This window comes from Rhineura floridana, chromosome 6 (genome assembly GCF_030035675.1).
Source record: "Rhineura floridana isolate rRhiFlo1 chromosome 6, rRhiFlo1.hap2, whole genome shotgun sequence".
Classification (NCBI taxonomy): domain Eukaryota; kingdom Metazoa; phylum Chordata; class Lepidosauria; order Squamata; family Rhineuridae; genus Rhineura; species Rhineura floridana.
In genome coordinates this window covers 50,193,041-50,208,040 of record NC_084485.1, presented here as the reverse complement: position 1 = coordinate 50,208,040, position 15,000 = coordinate 50,193,041, and the positions used below count along the sequence as shown (strand labels likewise).

Below are 15,000 nucleotides of genomic sequence, written 5' to 3'. Positions count from 1 at the left end.
GTGGCCTGGGAGAGGCAGTCCCAAAGCTGAGGAATTTCCCACAGAGGTGCTTCTGGCACCTTCAGTGTGTAGTTTTTGTTGTGTGCTGAAGATGCACTTTTTTACCCTAGTCTTTGACACCCAAGATTTTAGGAACTACAATATTCTCTTGACTGTCATTTGTTTTAACTGATTTTAATATTTCTAAATTGTTATAACCCACCCAAGGACTTCATGGTGAAGGGCGGGTAGAGATCTAATAAATAATGAGTATGTTGCAATAATCTATATGGGAGGTTCTCATAATTATGTATAATTTAAAAAACATTAAAACAGAACAAAACCAGGAAAATTTAAAATCTGAAGATTTAAAAATATTGGGAAAATAAAAAAAGGTTTGCCTGATGCGAAAAAGAAAGCAGAATAAGTCAGTCTGTCTGGGGAGGATATTCTATAGACAAGGGGACACTACTGAAAAGGCCCTTTCTCTTGTAACTCAGCTGTCGGGGTACTCTGAGAGTGACTTTCCAGTTTACTCTGTTCCACCCCTTTGTAGTTGAGTCCTCTCAAGTTATCCACGTACATTTGTTGGAAGTATGTGTCAGAAGCAATGCATTCATCTTATCCAACCTCTCCAGTGTACCCCATTTCTGTTTCAAGGTTGGCTAAGTATTAATTCGGATTGTCCTTTTTGTGCCCTGGAGACACTTAGCATATCTATGCCATACACTGCCATACCACACACCACCTGTGCATTCATATTGCTGCAGTCAGTCTGCTTGCTACTCAAAGATCCTCATTCCATAGGACTCCAGCCCCACATCCCAAAAGTGGAAAGAGCAGGAAAGACAGTTTTATTTATGCAGTTACTTCAGTTAATATTGAGTCTTGCCCCAAAGGATTAGGCTTCATTCAGTTTTCCTGATTTGATCACATTTTGGTACACTGAGGTACATGTTCAAGGACAAAGATGCAAGAATGGCTACTTAAGTATTTTTACATACGTGGCATTCCAGATGTGAGCTTTCCTTCTATGAAAACGTAACGTGGATTGGTCCACATTGTGGATTAGTGGTAACATAAGATGCACATGGTAAGTTTTTACCTTGTGCTGACCTCTTAAAAATACAGGAGTTCTGTTGTCATATGACTTAACGGATGGGTTTGCCACCCCTCCTGAACTATTATCATGCCATGTCTCCTTCCTCTAAGAGTTCCAGATTTCAATATGTTTTCATCTGTAATTTTCTGTCACATGTAGGTATGATGGGAACTCGCTCCTGAGCAGTATTGAGTGCTACGATCCTATCATTGATAGCTGGGAAGTAGTGACATCACTGGGGACCCAACGTTGTGATGCTGGCGTTTGTGTGCTACGAGAGAAATGACTTTAGGGGAAAGACCTTGTGAGAGCACTTCAATGGAACAAATAGGCTATAAGAGAAAACATGGATAAGTTGCAGTTATTGCTCTTGTGGCTGTGGATGCAGTGTCCATTGGTATCTGGTCTGTGCTGCACATCCTTAGGCTCATCTTCAAAGCTACTGATTCCATTTTAAAAACAACAATCCAACATAAGGCACTTTGAACTGAAAACAGAGAAATTACATGCTCATTTACGATACCTGTGTGAAAATGAGTTGCCTAAACCAGCAAAGATGTTTATGCCTTCTGGTCTGCTGCATCTTCAGAGCATCAGCACACACAAGGAAGTTTGAGCAGGTGGCCAAGGGTTGGTTTGTGCCTGAATATTTCCATGTACCAAATATGCTGCAGTGCAGACATACTGGTAGTGAACATTGTATGGACACGCTGTGTTTTCTGGATGCTTTTTTAGGTTCTGCCAGACTTGCTGATGATGCTAAGGAGAAGAGCCTGAGACACAGGCTGATGCATGCAACTGAAAGACTCAGATGTGTTGGTTTAAGCAATCTGGCCATCCATCTTCACAGACAGAAAGAAAATACTGAATTTCATGTTTTCTTCTAGAGGCTGGTTACCAATTTTTCTCTCTCTTGAGAGGGGGGTGTTCTAGTACTTGTGAACAAAAGCCTGTTTACATCTGCCTCCTAAGCTAAACATTTCTGGTGTTAGCAGAGCAGTGAAGTAACAAATCTTGGCAGTGTATTCTTGGGTAAAGATTAGAGGGAAACAGTATCATGTGCTTTTTTGAAGAGTACATCTGCCCAGGCCATTTCTGAGGGATTGGATGGGTATTTGCAATGCAGCTTATCCCCACAAATCGCTGAGCACCTTTTCTCAATCCACACTGGTCTGAAACCTGATACCTTGTGCAGGCCTCCAGCATGAACACTGTCAGCACAGGTTCTCTTAATGCTTCTTTGCCTCAGCTTTTATTTTCTTGTGCTTCTACTTTAGCACCAAAGTAGGAGCGTGAGAAGTTGTATGTCCGTAAGAGCATTCAGATGTTTCCAGTGCATTGTAGTTTTACCTGCTGACCTTTCCAGACTCAGTTACAAAAACTGGTTTAAATAATCCTCTTTCACATGTGCTAAAGCAATTCCTCAAGGCTACTCTTTAGTGACATTTATGATTCTTCTCTTCCTTGACTATTTTAATAACCCTCTGGTGTGTAATGCAGCTTGTACTAGATGTGTCCATTGATGTCACATTGCTGAAATGGACACCTGAGCCTATGGATAATGCAGCTCCATCCCTCATGTACATGCCCTAAACTTTTAGCATGATCCTGGAGTTCTCTCCCATAACCTACTGAGCCTCTTCCTGGGTCACAGCTCAATCAGGAGCCAAGGGGTGAATGTATTTATTTGCTGGGTGATGTTGACTCCTTGCTTTGGGAATATGGTAGCATGGGATAATGATGCACTTTCAAACACTAAGTTTTTAAGTTCTGTCCTATCACATCAGTGTTTGTGATTCATTTCTTAAGTATTTTTTAATAAAAATATCTCTGGTACATGTGAACATTTGGTCTCTCCAAGTAGGGTGCCTTTATATGTGCCAGACCATTTAAAAAAGCCAAATGTGTGTTGGTCAAGCACACCTTTTATGCAGGCTTCTTGTGAAGAGTTGCCTACTAAGTATTAGCAAGTCTGCATTTGCCCGCTTTTCTCCCAGAGTTTCCTTTCCTTTTACAGCTTATTTCTTAAGAAAATGAGGGTGTTAAGAAATCATTTTGTATAAAGATCTTTGTTACTGTGGTGTCTAAATTAGATTTTTGGCTTTCTTAACATTTGCATATCTTGGTTCGCCCTTTGTGCTCTTGCTTGCATTACAGTATGACTCCATTGCTCATTTCAGGGCGGGAGCCATCTATCAAGGCAGGCTCTGAATGAGAGAAATAAATAATGCAGTTCATGGTCTGAAAAGAAGCAACAGCTGCCAAGCAATACTTCTGTGTGTTTCTTACTCTTTGGAGCCCTTCCATTTTCTCTGCAACATCTTGCCATAGTAGAGATTTGAGGATTTTAACCAGGTATATTCCTTTTGTAGGCCACTGCAGTAACCACAGTATTCCTCTTGGGCACCATCTGCACTATACATTTAAAGCACTATTGTGCTATTTAGAATAGTAATAGTTCTCCCCACTCAAGAATCCTTGGAACTGGAGTTTGTTAAGGATGCTGAGAGTTGTTAGGAGGTCCCTATTCCCCTCATACAGCTACAGTTGTCAGAGTGATTTAACAATCAACCTCTTCCCAGGGAACTGTGACTCTGTGAGGGGAATGAGATTCTCCTAACAACTCTCAGCTTTTTCACAAACTACAGATCCTAGGATTTTGGGGGGAGAAGCCATGATCATTTAAAGTGGTACAATACTGCTTTCAATATATAAGACAGTGGGGCCAGAACTTTTAATTTTAAAAAATAGTAATAGTTAAAATAATTAACAATAATAAAAGTAGTAATGGAAGGTGTGACAGGAAAGAAAATAGGCCAGTGGTGTCCTGGACAGTGTGATGAAAACTCATGCATGCAATGGAATGTTTGGTAGGTACAATGAAAAAAATTGAATAAAAGCATGTTAGCATGTCTTATTTTCTGAGGACTCAGCAGTGATTTGGTACATATACCTTGTCCCTTCCCTACCCACCTGCATGGGACCTAAACCTGCCTTCAGTAATTTCATGGATGGCAGACAGGAACAAACTTCAGAGTCAGCCTCCACAAAGTCAAAGTGGGAGATGCAGTTGGGTACCACCTTCATTAGCTTTGTGACCAGAGGAACCTGACTTCTATACAGACGTTGCAATAGCGCTAGCAGTTTCCAAGACGCAGTTAACTACAGTGCAGTTTGGTCATGATTTTCACTAGCTTCGCAACTGAGCTGATTCATTCAGCCAACATCTATGGGGTGCCATCGTTCTAGAGAAATTTTGGTACCTACAGTTCGTTTCGGCTTGTTTTCTTAGCAGGAGGGTACGGTTCGGTTTTATCATCATTGTAAATTCTTAAATATGGTGCAACGGCAGGATTGCAAAAAGAGGAGCAAGGGGCGGTGACGACGAGACAGTCTCGTCTGCATCTCTCAATAACCGCTGCCTAATTTACGCGCGCAGTTACTGCAGCGCGCCGGTAGAAATGACATAACCTCCAACAAAAAAGGGGGGGTACTCTAACCCATTCCCCCGCCCACCCACTGGGTCGCCCCGCCTTTATTCTCTTGCGCCTGCGTGGCTATGGCGGCGCCCGCTTCGGAAATGGAGGGAGCCACGGCGGGACCGGAGGAGCTGGTCTGCGTGCGGGGCCGGAATCGCAAGGCCGTGCTGTGCCAGCGCTGCGGTTCCCGTGTGCTTCTGCCTGGAGCCGCTACCTTCACCCGCAGAGAGGTAGGGTGCAGGAGGGGTGTTTGTTGTCCGCCCAGTCTCCGTGTGCTGCAGGACCTGGTCGTCAGGCCAGGGAGGGGCAGCTGGGAGGTTCCCAGGACTCTTCCTTTCATCAGATGCGCGGGGGGGGGGGTATTTGCCTTCTTGAACTCCTTGAAGGATTGGAGGAACATAATAGTAGTGATGATCTTGAACATGAGAGGTGTTTCTTTGGAGGACCGAATCTCTGTTTTGGAAGCCCTTTATCCGATGCCTGGCCTTCGTGGCTCTGTAATGGGGAGACAATGTGGCTCCCGAACTGTGGAATGGTCCCCCCGATGAGGCGCGCCTGGCGCCGACGCTGCTATCTTTTCGGCGCCAGGTGAAAACCTTTTTATACTCCCAGGCATTTTAAAGTGTATTTTTATAGTATTTTATTACTACGTTGTATTCTGGATGTTGTTTGGTTCTTGTATTGTTTGTGTGTTGTTGTTTTTTGAGTTATGGTATTTATTGTATTTATATATTGTCCTTGCTTTTACCTTTTATGTACACCGCCCAGAGAGCCTTCAGGCTTCGGGCGGTATATAAATTAAATTAAATAAATAAATAAAATAAGGCAGATGCTCAGAGGCATACTTACTAAGCATGCTGTTATTAAAAGCAGACTGTGGTGATGAGCCATGTCTCAAATTCAGCCCTGAATCTAAAATCTCGGGGGAGGGTTTATCTTGTGGCTAGGCAGTTCAGTGTAAACGTTCATGTAAGCTAGAGGTGGCTAACCAGTGTTACCTGGCTCTGATTACCATCAGCCTCAGCCAGCATGGCTAATGGCCAGGGAAGATGGGGCTTGTAGTCCAACAGCAACTGGAGGGCCACAAGTTAACCACCCCGATAAGTATTCAAAGTAATAGTGAACAGAAACAGCATTACGTGCTTGGGAAATATACAGGGCTCCTCCATCTATCTCCTAGTAAGTTTCTCCAGCTGTGTCTGTCATGTTGCTGCTTTCACAATAAAAGTAAGTGGCTTACTTGTTTTGTTGTTTGACAGCTTTTCCTGCCTGCTATGAAGAAGAAGACAGCGCTGGTGGGTAACAGTGACTTGGATGGAGATGTTCTACAGGACCACTGGCTGGTTGATGATATGTTCTCTTTTGAAAATGTCGGCTTCACCAAGGATGTTGGAAATATAAAGTTCCTGATCTGTGCAGACTGTGAAATTGGCCCTATTGGCTGGCACTGCTTGGATGACAAAAAGAGTTTCTATGTGGCCTTGGACCGTGTGTCCCATGAATGACATGTTGACTGATGACCAAAAGATCAATGAGCCTTCTATCAGTTAGTTAGGCCATGCTATAGATATTCTGCCAACATGTAGCCATGAAAATGGCTCAAGAAGTATGCCCTAACGTGGTGCATCAAGAGAAGTATCTGCTTATAGTGCTTGTCAAGTGAGTTGCGACTCCCTTGAACCTCTTTTTCCCATTAAGTCTAGCCCTGACTCCTATTCCTGTCTAATACCTTACTGATTACATTGGTGTAATTTGAAACAAAGGACTTCCCATGCACATCGATGGCTCATGTTATTTAATTATTGAATGAAAGAAAAATATTGAGATACAATGAACTCTTTGTGAGCATATAATGCAACTGGAATAAGACTACTAGCCTTTTTTCCCTTTTGGCAGTATCATATCCAGATTTATGGTTTTCTTTTTGGACCAAAAGGTGCATACTTTTGACTTTAATGTTTACAGGCATGACTGCTATATGACTATCAGTTTCCATTTCATAAGCATAACACACTATTGAAAGCCAGGTCTTGGTTGCAAGAGAACATTTTAAATGTGTGAAAATCAAATGATACTTTTGAGAGGCGGAGGGAAAGAAGTCATGATAAACGTGCAAGAAGAGAATGTCACTGGAGACTATAACCCTTTACAAATATTTGTACTGTATTTAATTAAACTTAAATCAAGCTTTTCCATGTGTATGTTGTGATCTTTCTATAAAATGTTGCCAGAGACTATTAATCGTGGCTAATGGAAACAGCAAATCTGAATAAAGAAAGATTGCTGCAGTTGGATTTACTGCCACTTCTCTGCATAGACCTTTTCAGGTTTTAACCACTTTCACTGCCAAAAATAACCCACTAGTTCAATGGAAACAAAAATCCTGATGTTAAAACAAAATATATTAAATGTACATCTTGCCAATTTTGTGGAATTGAGAACTGTGACCAATAACAATGATGTATAAAACAAACTAACACACATAGAAACATGCAACACAGATCAGAGGAACTATTTGTAAATCAGAACTACAAAACATTGCTGAAAGATTGTGTGAAGAGAAATGTCCTCCAACACTTGTTAGGTCAAAGGTTCTTGATCAGAGAAAGCCAATGTGGTGCCCTCCAAGTGTTGCCAGACTGCAATTCTCATCATCTTACCAGGGGCTGGTGGGAGTTGGGAGGCCAGCAATATCTGGAAGGCACCACTTTGGCTACCCTTGATCTTGCGAGTAGATTCTAAAATGAACTAACCTGGTCCCTGCTCTCGTCATCAGAAGCCCTTCTTTGTGTACCCTTCGTGGGAGGCTCAGAAGATGGCAACACAAGAATGGGCCTTTTCAGTAGTGGCACTCCAGTGGTGGCATGCTCTCCTCAGGGAGGCACGCCTGGTGCCTTCTCTGTTCGTCTTTAGGCACCAGGCAAAGACCTTTTTCACTCAGGCCTTTGTGCTGCCTTAATCCTTTTTATTTGGGTTTTAATTTTTTATATTGTATGTTTTAAATCTGTTTTACATTGTATCTTTTTTTAAAAAAACATGTTGCAAGTTGCCTCGAGACCACTGGACATGGCGTGATTAACAAATGACATTATTATTATTAATAACAATAATAAACAGTTCAACCCCTTGCTTTGTGCAGAAAATCTAGAGCGAAATAACCCCCAGTCTCGCTTGAAGACCACTAGTTCGTTACCCCTGTAGGTAATTGGTTTTATTGTTGAACTGCTCTTCAACCATCAAGACATTTCTCCTAACGATCAGTCAAAATCTGCCCTCCTATAATTTAAGCCCATTAGATTTTGGCCTGCCCTGTCTACTTGGGCATCAAACTTTGCCCTCCTTTAGTAAAATATCCCATTGTTGAACAGGCCTGATGACATTTCCACTTCAAACATCCACCTCATGGGGGCACCACTGTTTTGTGTTTGCTCTGGGATCTGCAGTGTTTTGTTTTTGCTCTGGCATCCAGCATCGGCCTTGAAAAGAAGAAAACATGGCCCTGTTTAAAGCAGTGATTGTGCAAACAATTTGAAGTACAACACCTTGCTTCATCCCCCTTTCCTCTCTTTCTTAAACAGTTGATGACCTTTGTGAGGAAAGGGACAGGGAGTATGACCCTGCTGAATCTCCTTCACTTCGCTGTGGCTGTTGATACTATTGACCATGGTATCCTCCTGGACCTCTGCAATAAAAGCTCATATCAGTTACAAAGAACACAGTATTATCAAAACTCTAATAATTAAAAAAGGTTACCGAAGCAGCATTACAATCCAAACTCAAAAAAATACTAATTTATTGTATTATATATTTGACATTTTTTTTGTCAAATTAATCATTTTCAGTTATGCAGTGGACTCAGGACCACCCTTAAATTCACAGGAGGGCATCATGCAGCCCTCTACCTAATTTCTGCAAGCAATCAGTTCAGAACTCTAGCAAGAGTTATATGCCCCTCCACCAGCAGACAGGTGGGCATGACGGAAGAGAGAAGGGGTTGGTCCCTTCCCACAGTCAACATGTGGTCCCAGACAGATTACTCTCAATGGTATGCAGCCCTGAAGACAGAAAAGTCTGCCCACCCCTACTTTAATCTGGACCACTGGTTCCCAAACTGTCCCCCCAACAGATCACTTGAAAATTGCTGCGAATCCGCAGACCACAATGATTTTTCTGCCTGTTGTAGCAATTGTAATGCACTGTGCTAGATGATGTATAGTTTTTAATTGCATTTTATTTCTTCTTTTATTTCTTATATTGTATTTTATTGTATTAAAATTTTAATTCCATAGAATTCAAATTGTAATACAGTAAAATACAATGTAAGAAATAAAAGAAGCAATAAAATACAATTAAAAGTAAACAAATATTTAATGCGATGTGCCATCTCTCATTTTCAAGCACAAATCCATAGACATGTTGTGGACCTCCTGAATGAAGTTCGCAGACCACTGGTGGCCCACAGATCACAGTTTGGGAACCCTGATCTGGGCTATTGTGCCATGGTGTCTCTCTTCCTGGCCAAGAGCTAAGAGTCTTGAGATTTGCCCTTAAACACAGTCAGAAAAGGGATGCCACATCAGCAGTTTCAACTCAGGCATCTTTCCCCTGTTAGAGGAGGCTGATCAAGGCAACACCTTCCTCTGATGGAACAAAAAGCTTTTTTGGTGTCTGCCCTGCTGGCTGGATAACATTCCTTCTTCATACGAAACAATGCAAGGAGCGCCAGGAAATTATTGCCTTTCCTTTGTTATAAAATTTCTCAACAGAATGTTTCCTTTTTCTTCTTTTTGTACAGATCATGACTTGGCTCATTCTGCTAGCACAGGTTGAAGAACAGATTAAAGTGCTGCTTCTTCAGGTGATGAATGCTATAGGAGAATTTTCAGGATTATAAGGAAGCTAGATCTGAAGAATATTACAATATCTCCAGTCATGATACATTTATTCCTATTCATATCACCTCATCATTATTTATAATTTGAGGCCCTGTGTGATTAATAGTGATAACACGCAGAACAATTCTGAGAGGGATCGGGTTGCTAGGTCAGAAGCATCCCAAACCCTGAGATTTCAGGGGTAGGCCCTAGTGAGGTCACAGGGGTGGGGCCCCAGTTATGTCATTAAGCATGATATGTTAAACATCAGCCACAGTTCCTTGGAGCATACCACTGAAATAAAAAAATTCTCTAATTGGAAATTAAGATAGAAATCTTAGCTAAATGAGGGTTATTCCAGGTCCAGCTGAAGTGACAGGATCATTCCTTCTCACCTGTTTAGAGAGCCTGGTTAAGGAACATTTAATCTAGCCTACTTGCTTCTGGCAAGAAGGGTTTAAGTGCCCTCAGGTCAGGCCAGGCACCAGAAAGCCGTTGTAGGAAGAAGGGAGCCTAATGCTGTGGAGATGTTAGATGGGAGCACTCAGGAGTAAATATGGATGCCCCTGGACATCAGGAAAAACTTCCCAACTGTTAGAGCCATATGACAATGGAACCAATTACCTAGAGAGGTAGTCAGCTCTCCGACACTGGAAACATTCAAGAGGCAGCTGGACAGTCATCTGTCGGGAATGCTTTGATTTGGATTCCTGCATTGAGCAGTTGGTTGGACTTGATGGCCTTATAGGCCCCTTCCCAGAGCTTGGAAGATTACTTTTAAAAAGTAATAAATTACAGTTACAATTACTTGGCCCAAAAAGTAGTAATTACGTTACAGTTACAATTGCTCTGAAAGTAACTGATTACTTTACTTTTTCTCAAAAGTAATCACTACAATTACATTTCAGTTACTTTTTTTTAAAAACTCCTACAAGGTGCTGGCCTTGGCTGCTGCACATCTAAGAAGCCTAAAACAATATTAAAAATAAACACACACACACAGGGGGTAGTAGAATAAAAAAAATTATCTGTAAGATTAACATAATGGCATAACAGAATCTCACATCCCCCCAAGCAATGACGATACCCCAACTCTTGAAATCAAATTTTACACTTGAAATGCTTTTATAATATGTTTCTGTTATGTCTCAAAAGAACAAGATGCTCAAAGAGCATGTCAGACAAGGAATGTCTTTTTACAGTCATTACGTTGCCACCAGTACTGAACAGGTGTTCTACTGCAGCGCTTGAAGGCATGCCTGTGTTGTGCTGCAAAAAACACTACAGCACACGTGGAAAGCCATGGAGTGATGACACTTCCCTGCTGGGAGACCTCAGGTACCTCACCAGTTCCTCCTCAGCAGTGTCCACTGCTGACTTCTTGCCCTGGGGCAGAAAGTTAAAGAAGTCATCTTCTAAGTCATCTCCTTCCTGGTCTTTATCTGAAGACTGATCACTGTCCTCATTAAGTACACCCATCTTTATTTCAGCTTTCAACAAGGCTTCCATTGTGTATCTAAGAAAGAGAGAGGATATGTTAACACATATATGTTAGGAAACCATCATCTGCTCTTCATTTCCTGATGCTTGTCATGTCCCCTGGTTCAGGGTCCAGCCTGAGCCTGTGGATGATGACATGGAAGGTAGGAAGCTGACCAAGTCACCACACTCATGGGGCAGCACAGCAGACCCTTAAGGATTACCTGCAGCAACCCAAGGTTGTGATGAGGAGCCCCAGGAAGAAAAGGCCCAGCCCCTGCCTACCACCTTAAGCCCTCTGATGCCTCCCTTGAGACAACATTTCCCTTGGAGTAATCCACCCAAAGGGCTTCCCTAATGTTCTTACTTGTTGGTATGGGTGGTGGCCTGACACGATTCCAGCCAATCTAGTTTGAAGCGAGGGTGTAGGCAGGCTGCCAGAAGAAGCCTCTTGTCCTCCCAGATAGCTGCAAACCGCTTTCTTAGGGCTTCGCGCACACCTCTCAGCAGCTGAAAACAGTATGTGTACCTCTCAGGTTTGTTTTCCAGTCCTTCTAACTTGCGGTCCAGATTGCAGAGCGTTGGTAGCAAATACCCCATGAACATGCCGTTCTCCCGTTGCAGGATATCTAGGGACTGGGCTAGTGGCTCCATAATCTCTGTGTATTCCTGTACCACTTCAATCTCAGCAGCTGTGATCCTGGACAAGGAGCAACGGTCCATTATGGCATGCATTTTTAGCGGCACAGTTGACAGGAGCTCATGTAGTTGCTTCAACGCATAAAAGGTGGAATTCCACCTGGTCTTATTCGGTACCTTCAGATACACACCATATTGCGCATGGATATACTCAGCAATCTGTGCTGACTGGTTCTGCTTGGACCACAACTTGCTGCACTTTCCCATCAAGGAACGAAACTGTTTCTTGAAAGGACCAAGAAGACTACTTTTGGAGGAGTCAGAAAGCATGCCCTCTATGTCTTGTGTTGCCACAAGGTTGAGGGTGTGGCTAGCACATCTCTGGTGTGGTGGTAAAACAAAATCCTCTCCTGAGTCTGCAGCTTCTTCCTCTGCCTCAGGTCCTGTGTCCAGGATCTCACAGATAGGCACAAACTCCACCTCAGCCTCCTCCTCCTCCTGGTTATCACCATCATCGTCACTGGTGCCTGTAGCTTCCACTGGTTCTTTGGCCATGAAAACTCTGAACGCTTTCACAAAGTTGGAGCCATTGTCTGTAGTAGTGCACATAACTTTGTTGTGGATCCTGTACTGCACATGTACATCATGCAGTGCTTTTGAAAGGACATCGTATGTATGGCACCCCTTCAGACGCTTACAAGCCAAGGCCCCAACCTCACGTTTCAGGGTAGTTGGGTTGATCCAGTTGGCTGTTACCCCAAAGTAACTCTTCTTGCCATTGGTCCAACAATCTGCAGTGGTTGCTATATATGCCACAGCACCCATTCGGTTTGCAAGAGTTTCTCTCATGTGGCATGCTCTCTTCTCAATTCTGTCTCTCAGAGTCTTGGCACATATGATGGTGAGATCTTTGGGGAGTCCAATGCAAACCAGATTAATGAATGTTGGTTTGTCCACAGTCTGAAGTGGTAATGTCTCCTCTACAATGAAATCAATGATTCTCCTGTCGAGATTGCTCTGGGTGACAGGCTCCCTGCCAGATCCCCACCTCTCAAGGATTGTCTGCTGCTGCTTCAGCATTTTGGGAGGAGGGGTGTCATGCATTGGTTCAGGAAGGCCACGTCTCCTTGCCTTTATTGCTTCTTCAATTGCTCTCAGCTTCTCAGGGTGTGCCCTCTGAGGAAGAAGAACAAAGCATGAATCCAAGAAAAAACGGAAGAGGAACTTCACAATTTAAACATAAATAGACAATGGACACTCTTTGAGGACCAGCATGACAAAGGCTTACCTCAAAATGTTTCTTCACATTGGATGAGGAGGAAACAGCTGATCTCAGATTTTTGATCCTTGGAAGGCAGTAATTGCATCGTACAACAACATTTTCCCCACTCTGGCTCACAAATGTACAAGCTTTCTCAAAGCCAAACCATGGTACTTGCTGTTCTGCAGATGTGGCTGTGGGCAACTGGCACTGCTTCATGCCCCTCAGGATCAACAAGCTGTGACTCAAGTGGCCGCACTAACTGACTGCTGCTCTCAGCAGCAAAACCTGCAACAGGCGTCTCTGTAATAAACAAGAGATAATGCTCCTATATGGGTGAACTTCAGCTGTGATGTGCCCCCATCTCTTCCCCATGCTGCAAGATGCCCCAGTCAGAGTGGAAGTAAGCAGGTCGATAGCACAATTAAAAGAGATCCTATTTGCATCATTTTTGCTCACTGAATAACCCTGCCTGGGCCAGTCTAACCTACTATCTCACAGGGTTGTTGTGAGAACAAAATGAGACTAGGGTTCAAATCCCCACATAACCATGAAGCTCACTGGGTGACCTTGGGCCAGTCACTGCCTCTCAGCCTCATGAAAACCCTATTCATAGGGTCACCATAAGTTGGAATCAACTTGAAGGCGGTACACATATTTTTTATTTTGAATATGATGATTATGATAATGATAATAATAATAATGATAATAATAATAATAATAATAATAATAATAATAATAATAATAATAATAATAATAATAATAATAAATTTAATTTCTGTGTCGCCTATCTGGCCAATGGCCACTCTAGGCGACGTACAACAGTTAAAACATAATATGATAAAATACAATACAATGATACAATATAAAAACAATATAAGAACAATACAGCAGCAGACAATAATATTAAAACAGGGTAGGAGGCATTCCAATCTTAGTAATTAACCCTCCCTGGAAATCCCGAAGGCCTGTTGAAAGAGCCAGGTCTTTAAGGCTGTACGAAATGTATTTAGGGAAGAGGCATGCCGGAGATCTTGTGGGAGGGAGTTCCAGAGGGTGGGGGCCGCCACTGGGAATGCCCTCTCTCTAGTACCTGCCAATCTAGCTGTTTTTGTCGGCGGGATTGAGAGAAGGCCCTGTGTGGCTGATCTTGTCGGGCGGCATAATTGGTGGCGTTGAAGGCGCTCCGTGAGATAAACTGGGCCAAAACCCTATAGGGATTTAAAGGTTAATACCAACACCTTGAATTGGGCCCGGAAAACAACTGGAAGCCAGTGTAGATCGAACAACACTGGTGTGATGTGATCCCGGCGGCGACTGTTCATAAGTAGTCGAGCCGCCGCATTTTGTATAAGTTGTAGTTTCCGGACCGTTTTCAAGGGTAACCCCATGTAGAGCGCATTACAGTAATCCAAACGAGAGGTGACCAGGGTGTGTACTACCAGTGGGAGCTGATGAACAGGAAGGTAGGGTTGCAGCCTTCATATGAGGTGTAGTTGATACCAGGCTGCCCGGCTCACTGCCGAAATCTGAGCCTCCATGGACAGCCTGGAATCAAGTACAACCCCAAGGCTGCGGACCTGGTCCTTCAGGGGTAAACTCACCCCATTGAACTTCAAGTCAACATCTCCCAACCTTCCTTTGTCTCCCACAAGCAGCACCTCGGTCTTATCGGGGTTCAGCTTCAGCTTGTTCCTTCCCATCCATCCACTCACGGATTCCAGGCACTTGGACAAGGTCTCCACAGCTGACTCTGGTGAAGATTTAAACGAGAGATAGAGCTGAGTGTCATCTGCATATTGGTGACACTGCAGCCCAAATCTCCTAATGATTGTCCCTAGCGGCTTCATATACATGTTAAATAGCATGGGAGAGAGGATAGAGCCCTGTGGCACACAACAGTTGAGAGGCCAAGGGTCTGAAACCTCCTCCCCCAATGCTACTTGTTGATACCTATCGGAGAGAAAGGAATGGAACCACTGTAATACAGTACCTCCAATTCCCAATCCCTCCAGGCGATGTAAAAGGATACTGTGGTCGACAGTATCAAAAGCCGCTGAGAGATCGAGGAGGACAAGAAAGGAGAATTCTCCCCTATCTAATGCCCTCCTCAAATCATCTACCAGAGCGACCAAGGCTGTTTCAGTTCCGTGACCAGTCCTGAAACCCGATTGGTATGGATCCAAG

General features: G+C 43.3%; 2 protein-coding genes across 6 annotated transcripts in view; both read left to right on the top strand.

Moving 5' to 3' along the window:
• Positions 1 to 4,330, top strand: part of KLHL12 (kelch like family member 12) — a 40,565-nt gene extending 36,235 nt beyond the window's left edge. For all 5 annotated transcript variants that reach the window (XM_061631787.1, XM_061631784.1, XM_061631785.1 and 2 more), the window contains one exon: positions 1,241 to 4,330. In XM_061631787.1, coding sequence (XP_061487771.1) covers positions 1,241 to 1,367 — 127 coding nt within the window. In that variant the 3' untranslated portion in view covers positions 1,368 to 4,330. The remainder of the gene's footprint in view (positions 1 to 1,240) is intronic.
• Positions 4,331 to 4,582: 252 nt separating this feature from the next.
• RABIF (RAB interacting factor) lies at positions 4,583 to 6,751 on the top strand. Its single transcript, XM_061630334.1, has 2 exons — positions 4,583 to 4,790; positions 5,820 to 6,751. Exons 1-2 carry the CDS (start codon positions 4,641 to 4,643, stop codon positions 6,063 to 6,065), a joined length of 396 nt encoding a protein of 131 aa, XP_061486318.1. The 5' UTR covers positions 4,583 to 4,640; the 3' UTR covers positions 6,066 to 6,751.
• The last annotated feature ends 8,249 nt before the right edge of the window (positions 6,752 to 15,000 follow it).

What these genes read in the sequence shown, in the direction of transcription:
- RABIF (XM_061630334.1), top strand. Translation starts at nt 4,641, where the DNA reads ATGGCGGCGCCCGCTTCGGAAATGGAGGGAGCCACGGCGGGACCGGAG. An exon ending in CTACCTTCACCCGCAGAGAG is followed by an intron (nt 4,791 to 5,819) that starts GTAGGGTGCAGG and finishes GTTGTTTGACAG; the next exon opens with CTTTTCCTGCCTGCTATGAA.